This window comes from Blennius ocellaris (assembly GCF_963422515.1).
Source record: "Blennius ocellaris genome assembly, chromosome: 14".
NCBI classification, from domain to species: Eukaryota; Metazoa; Chordata; class Actinopteri; order Blenniiformes; family Blenniidae; genus Blennius; species Blennius ocellaris.
In genome coordinates this window covers 450,904-459,189 of record NC_137663.1, presented here as the reverse complement: position 1 = coordinate 459,189, position 8,286 = coordinate 450,904, and the positions used below count along the sequence as shown (strand labels likewise).

General features: G+C 41.7%; 1 protein-coding gene across 1 annotated transcript; it reads left to right on the top strand.

Annotated features, from left to right (window-relative positions):
- Positions 1–5,487: 5,487 nt before the first annotated feature.
- LOC308139125 (natural killer cells antigen CD94-like) lies at positions 5,488–7,530 on the top strand (the record flags this gene model as incomplete). Its single annotated transcript, XM_080508470.1, has 4 exons — positions 5,488–5,542; positions 6,291–6,451; positions 6,652–6,776; positions 7,413–7,530. The coding sequence occupies 4 exons, from the start codon at positions 5,488–5,490 to the stop codon at positions 7,528–7,530; spliced, it is 459 nt and encodes a 152-aa protein (XP_080364596.1).
- Positions 7,531–8,286: the final 756 nt, after the last annotated feature.

Genomic DNA, 8,286 nt, shown 5'->3' with positions numbered 1-8,286 from the left:
CTCAATGTCAGACTCGATGCTCTTCTCCTTCAAAAAAAAAAAAAAAGTCGGAGCGCCTGATTGACGTTCATAAGGCGCGTCATTGTTTTGATAGAAAAAAAAAAAAGAGTTCACTTGAAACTAAAAAACACTCTAATCTCACTCACTACACACTCACTACACACTAACTACACACTCACTACACACTCACTACATGGTCAAATCATGATAATAATCACTTTTTCTCTGATATAAATCTCAACTCACTCTCGCTGTTTCCATCTCTCTGTTTACTTTTTCAAGGGTGAACTAAACAAAATGACACCTCCCACTATGGAAACTTTTGATTGGACATGGGCTCTTCTTCTCAACCAATGAGTGAAAGGTATACTGGCTCATTACAAGTGTTGTTTTTTTTTGCTGCTCAGTTACTTTCACTTTCACTCCTGACCGGTCTTCTGCACCTGACGCACTAAAACGTCGCGGAAAAACACGGACACAGTTTTCCTCATATCTCCGCTTTTATTTGGGCTATCAACATCATTTAAAAACGAGCTTGTAGTTTTATATCTGCACTTTCGACACGGATTGAAACACTGGACCAGATGACGCTGTGCTGTGACACTACTGCCTTTTCAAACGGTCATGTGATTTTGACGCTGCAGAGCGTCAATCGGCCCCAGAGGGTTAAACAATTAAAAGTGACAATGGCTGTCCAGCCTCCTCTTCTTGGCGGGGGGGAGGTCAGTCTCTGTGTTTGTCTTGACTCTCTTCCTCTTCCTTAAGTTCATCTGACTGCTGCTCTCTTCTGAAAAACAGAATGTTTGAGATGAAACAATGCAGGTGAAACATCTCACCTCACACGGCAGATTTAAATCACTAAAGTGAAATAATTCTCATCCAACTGATCAAATCTTGCTCGACATCGGTGGACTTACCAGACATGCTCTTCCTCGCGGTCTCATCAGTGCAGAGTCTCCGAAGTTTTCTGGGTGGAGACCGGCACTCAGGCGTCTTTCGAAGTGTCACGCCATCATGTTGTTGTGCAGCGCTTTCATAAACACAACAACAACAAACAATTAGATTCACAAAATATCATGCATTGAAGAATCGCCAAAGGAAAAAAAGTTCAAAATACCCAGGGTCGTCACTGTCCCGGTATCTCTTCCGTCCTGACAGGTGGTCTTTTGTGGACGGACACGCTCTGCTGTGTTGCTCAGGGCTGCTGTTGCCCGAGGGAAGAACTTGTTGTCCAATAACTGGCCAGTATGGACAAACTTCCATCAGTTTGATGGACCGCTGTAGACTGGAGCACAATAAATCATTGAGTTTAACAACTTTGTCTGTGTGCCGGCTGATGAAGTACCAAACATCTGAGAGCCTCTTACTAGTTGTCGTAGCGGCTGTCCAGGTGACCGAGCGTCAAAAATGGATGCTGGAGGACACCTAAGGCTGATATCCGCTGGTGAGGGTCGGTGTTTAGCATCTGCTCGATGAGATCAAGAAATAACGCTCGGTCACGTGCTTCAGCTGGGACGTCCTCCAGTGGAGTTCCTTCAGGAACCTTGCGGGTACAGAAGAAAACAAATAGAAGTGAGAAAAACACATAAACCCGTATGTTCAAATCACAACAACAGGTGTTTTCCAGGAGATTTTACTCACCTTCAAAAGCTCTGCCAGACTTTTGATTGGACACCGCTGGATCTTCTTGATTGACTGAAGAGAGGAAAGATTTCATTCAGTCGACATGTAGGTGATGGTAGTTCCAAGAAAAGAAACAACAATCTAGTCTGACCCAACACTGTTTAGACGGAAACCATGAATCATACCTTCAGAGACCAAGGGGCGGGCTGTTCAAACGACGGTAACTTCTCAAAAAACTTATTTGTCCGACATCCTGAGTCCATCACGTGGTCGGGGACGTCTCCGCGAAGTGAAATGAGGTTTCTCACCTGTGGGCGAAGCACAATGTTGCATTACACATTCAAACAAACCACAAAAGTTCTGATTTCATTAAAAGTTATCCTTAAGCACTAAAATTCAGTGACCGTACACTGCAACTCTGAGTCAAAGGAGATGAAGTGATCTATTTGTATTCAATGTAACACTTACAATTTCAGCTTCTCGTTTCCCGGCCATCAGAATATCTCCGATCAGAAGTTCCGCCGCCACGCAGCCCAATGACCAAATGTCAATGGCGTGAGAAAACGGGGCTCCCATCAACATTTCCGGGGCTCTGAGGAGGAAACAAACACACTTTATTCACGATGGCTCGGTCACACATGAGCTTGACTAAAAAACTGAGACGTCAGCGTTCAGTGCTACACAGTTGTTCACATCCACAGAACAGAGTTTGGGTAATTACGTGTATGGAAGAGTTCCGATCATGTGACCGATCCTATTTTCCGGGTCATTAAGAGCCGTGCCGAAATCTATCAGTTTGGCTCTCCATGGTTCCTCTTCATGGTTGGCAAGCATGATGTTCTCTGGTTTGACGTCGGCATGGATCACATTGATGTGATGCAGGAAACAAAGAGCTTCGGCCATCTGAGACAAAGCAGAGAACAACACTAATAATCAAACAACTGAAGAGACAGCGAAACAAACTGTGTAATGATGTTTCAGCTTGAATTTTGAGTAAAACAACACGTTGAAAGAGAAACAGCGCAGCACACAAATAAGGAGATAAGAAAGTCAAACCTGCTGCATGATTGGCCGAATGTCCATCAGGCTGAGACGCGTGTCCTTGACGTGAGCCTTCATATGTTCATATATGTCCATGCCGAGCGTCTCAAATTCCAGGCATAGACCATGGCTGGACATGAAGGCGCCGGAATATTCAACAATGTTGAAGTTCCGAGAGCCCAAACCGGTCATCATGTCCAGGAAGTTGGCCTGGAATCACAGCAGATCATAGAAAAGCTCACGTTATACACAGTGTTTTTGAATTGTTGCGATGCAAGTGAAATACGAGTGACTGTTCTTGTACGGCACCTCGTTCTTGGAGCCAGCGATGGATTTTTCATCGTCGATGATTTTTAAGGCCACCAAGTGGTCGGTTTGACCCTTGCTGCAAAGGGCGACCTTTCCGAAGCTCCCACTGCCCAGGATCTTTATGACCTGGTAGTCACCGGTGGGCGAGGAAATGGTGTCTCCCAGCATTGTTCTGAGATATAGGAGAAGAGTTCATTAGGACTGTTTAACATCAAATCCTGTGTTTTAAGATTCTGAAATGTGGACTGGTCTACTGATTGCAGTGAAGCAGCAGGACACTCACCTCAATTAGCTGGATCCAACAAGTCAATTGAGAGTTGTAGATGGAACAGTGAAGGGATTCACAACGACCAGAACGTCTCTCAAAGCAGGCAGTCGACGATGAAAGCACCAAAACCAAACCGAGAACAAACGAAGAGCAAACCGAAACCAAACCAACACCAACCAAGACCAAACCACACAGAGAAACCCAGAACTGCTGGTGGATCACGTCACAAAAGTACAGAGGACTTCAAAGGACGAGATTAAAGGCAAGAAACAAACCAATCATAGGGATCAAAGGATCAAAGCACAGTTCATGGAATGGCCCAAATTATCAGGGGGGGGGGGGGGGGGGGGGGAGGTGGAAATGGTTTGGTCCAGCTCCAGGTTTCGGCCTGTAAATGGAGAATTGTTCACTTTCCACCATCTCCTATGCTTCTCAAGTGGAATTTTTGTTTTTCTTTTTTAAAGTCCCTTGAGATGGTTGTGTTGTATTTGGCACTATATAAGTACATTGAAATTATAATTCACTATGTCAATAAATGTATGTATGTATGTTTGTATGTATGTAAATGAAATATTGAACCATAATCATAAAACACAAATATCTCAAACATTTACACCCTAATATCCAAGTCACTAACATTTAAAATATCACTTTGTCTGACCTCCATGAGTCATTTCATTTCATTTATTTATTTATTTAAATAGGGACAGTACATATTAATGAACATATAACATATGAATCTGACATATATCGCCATGGACTACTACACGTAATAGTATTTGCTAGTTCTTATATTTTTCTGTTAACACATCAAAGGTGATAAAACTGGTGTTTGCTGGCAAACAAGAAAAGTTTGTTCACTTCAAAAACTGTTTTTGAAAGAAATCAACCACCAAACGTTGTAGCTCTTTGTTTGGATAACAGAGTCCAGTGTTGGTTCCTCAGGTCGACCTTAAATTATTACTTTAGTTGTTAAGGTACCTTATTATCTCAGTATTTAATGTTCATGTTGATTTTCTCTGCTGTGGGTCTTTGCTGTTCAATGAGCTGCTCCTCGCAGACGTATGGATCTGATGATGATGATGATGGTGATGGTGATGATGATGATGATGATGATGATGATGATGATGATGATGATGATGATGATGCCACCACCACCATGTCCTCAGCAGTGCCACACTTTCCACCAGAATCATCTTCTTCTGGCTGAAAAAGTGCTTGAAACAGCAGAAAGTGAGGCTGCGCCCTCTGAATGACACACAAGAGGTTTGATGTGAAAAACACTCCAGTTTTTCTTGACAATTATTCAATTTAATGTCTCATTACACTCTGACACGAAAGCAGAGAACAAATAAACAATTTGAGTTGAGAAAGAAATCGATTTGTGAATCAAAATGTTTTTTAACCTTTTACTCATCAAAATTTCCACCTTTGGTATATTTGACAGCAAAACACAACTAATTTTTCCTTTTTCTTTTTCTTTTTAACAATAGAAACAAACATTCTTCATTATGCTGACATCATAAAATAGAATAGAATAGAATAGAATAGCAGCATTTCAAAAGGATGATTGTGTTGCTAGATTATCAGTAAGCGATTAATCATGTTATTGGTATATAAATATCCCAATAATTTGACTGATATATATTTGTTTTATATGTGATGAACTTGTTTGATTTGTAAACAGCCTGTATTTCTTTCATATGTTGATTGGAAAAAGCTTCAGCTTCCAATAAGCCTCTGTTTCCAATAGTTTAGATGACTACTCCAAAAACATCTGGATTTGAATCATATATTCACTCACATCCAGGAGTTTGACATGAATCAGGTCAAAATCAACTGTGATTTTCTCCTTGAAGTAAAAAAAAATTGGATTTTATTTACATTAAACAGTGAAAAAACAAAAATAGCGCGCATGTGGTGAAGTAGCGTCTTATTTACCAAAATTACTGAACTGTTTCAGACTCGAGCATCAAAAGAGGAAGTGTACGAGTGTCATATAAGAGAAAGCAGCACACATTGAATAACTGTCAATATCACATTAGTTGGGGCTGAATGAAGCCCCCCGCTGTGACTGTGGACACACATGTCACACCTACAGCTCCAGCAGAGGTTATGAATAGTTACACACACAAACGGCTCACTTCCTGTGCAAAGTGTCAAAAGGAAGCTCATGATAGCATTTCTCTGACGAGGCGAGTCAGGACCGACGCAAAACCAAAGGAGAAAAGTCGTCAAGCAGCATCATGGATGCGTCGCAGAGACGCTCTGAGGAGGAGACTGAGAGAGAAACGCCTGCAGGTGAGTTTTAAACGACATCTTCTCACATAATAGAGTTGTTTTAGTGACGATTTATGCAAAATAAAGTTCTAAAGTTTCTTTATTTGATGTTTAAATTAATTGATTGATTTGGAAAAGAGACAACAGACAAGAAAGTGAACAGAAGCACCAGGGATGATATTTACATTTTCTTTATCGAACAGTTGGAGACAGAAGACAAATTTCTTTCTGCTCAGATGCTGGAAACTGTCCAACTCTGCAGTCGACACACCGACTGGTTGTTGCTATTGGAGCCGTCACTCTTTTTACCGGGTTAACTTTATTCGGCATTTTATTTGGTGAGTTAGGGTTACTTTGAACTTTGAAAGTGGACACACTCATTAAATCATACTAGGGACCAGCCTTTCTAACTTCCTCTTGATCCGACCTCCATCAATGTGTGAAATTTCACTTGTTAGTCTCGAGGCGCGCCGAGCCTCGAGTGCTTCAGACATGTGAAGAGTCGAGGGCGAAGCTGCAGGAGTGTGAAAAACAACGGCAGGATCTCAGTCTCGTGCTGCTCTCCGTCACTCAAGGTGAATAGTGTTTCCTTTTCTGGTGCGGACAAGCATCAACTCATATATGTGGTGTCCTCAGAAGATTTGAAACACAATAATCCAGGTTTCCAGACTCATTAATTGATGTGAAGAGTGTCGCTTTGTCGCATCCACCGCTGCTGCTTGTGTTAATAACATTTATAATAGTTGAGTCTGTTTCCCTTCCCGAGGAGACTCCAGGTGCGGCTTGTGTCCTGACGGATGGCGCTGGTGGAGGCATCACTGCTACTTCTTCTCCTCCGGGCTGCAGGAGGACCTCCGGTGGAACGAGAGCGCCGACTTCTGCCTGAAACACAACGGCAGCCTGGCCGTGATCGAAGACCCTGCAGAGATGGTGACTGCGCTGCAGGGGATCGGGGGCCTCGTTTTGACACGATGACAAGCCAATTCATGAGTTCAGCTTGAGAATCATTGCCTCTGACAAGCTGAATGTAGACTTAAGTGTTGTCTGAGATCATAACCAGACAGTGTTTGTCACTCATCAAGGTCTTTCATCAATATTCTCGGAATGATAATTCCTGTTCACACCCACAGGACTTTACTCAAGGAGTGATGAGGAATGTCTCCCGGCTTCCTTTCCTTTGGGTGGGACTGAGCGACTCTGAGCAGGAGGGTCAGTGGCTGTGGTGGGACGGGGCGGACATCCAGCACTACATGCCGTAAGTCCTGAATACAGACAGATCCCGGGTCTCCAGTCTGTAACACACGTCACTGCCTTTCTTGGGAGCTCGGGGACGAATCAGGTGTATTGAAGCAGGCAGACATGAAATACAGGATCATAGAAGGTGTTTGATTTATTCCTCAGGTTCTAAAATTTATCATTTTGAGCTGAATGCCAGGTTATGTAATGTTTTTCACATGTAGATAGTCTCCCTAACAGCTGCTTGGAGTCAAAAAAACATAATTATATACATTTGATCTGAGATATATCTTGTAAGTCTGGTTAAACCGCTACACAATTTTAATTAATTTCCAGTTTACTAAAAATATATTCAAATACAAAAATGTGATTTATTGAAAGGAAAAGCTGATTGTGATGTAAAAATCATCCATCCTGCACACTGTCCCTCAATTCTGAAGGTGAAAGTTTGACCACAGGAATCAAAAACATGTGATTTCACTTTGCTTTTATTACAGTATTTTAGCAAATATACACAGACGTGTATATATTTATGCAACAATCAGAGACATTAATGTCCACTGATCCATGTGTTTCGTCACAATTAGAAACGCACTCGTCTTTTCTTAAATATATAAACGGTTTGAGTGTAAATGCTGTAAAATGTGTGTTAAAGGGTGACGGTGGAGTGGGACGCCGACCACCGGGACTGTGCAGACCTGAGGGGAGGAGGGAGGCTGTTCGCCGCCGACTGTGAGGCGTTCGGACCCTGGGTCTGCAAGAGGGGGACATGAGGCGCCGCACGTCTGCTCCGGCTGGAGCTCGTTCCACAAACGTACCAATGTGTGCAAAATGCAAAAGTGGTCACAAGGAAACCTTCAGAATAACATACATTTATTCATGTCAGATAGTAATTCTGTACAAAGGTGCACCGCAAAGTGCAAACAAATAGAAGATGCTCACAGAGTCCTATCTCTGAATACATGCAACTATCATGGAAATCCCCACATGGAAAGAACCTATATAAACATATATGTTTTAATATAGGCTTTGATATAGGTTTTTAATATATGTGACATGTATAAAACTGGCCATTTTCCTATATTATATGTACATAAATGCACATATATGTACACAAATATGTGCATACAGGTACCTATATAGATACATATATGCACGTATATATGTGTGCATATATGCACCTATATGTTCTTCTTGCATAATTGTTTTTTAGTTACTTCTTAGTTATTGCCTTGATAATGTATGACAGTTGCCAAAGTGAGATATGGCCTATATATATGTGGAAATAAAGAAGCAGGAGACCTATATGGCCTGTATATTCACATACATGCACCTCAATTTCGCCTATAAGTGGCATATATACGCAGATATGTGCATATAAGCTGCTTATAAGTTTCATATATGTGCATATATCCTCGTATAGGTTCTTTCCATGTGGGTCTAAACAATTTTTTCCACTCTGTTTCGGCCGCTTGCTTCAATTTATGAAAAAGGTAATGTATTATTTCATGTTCATTTTCGCTTGAAAT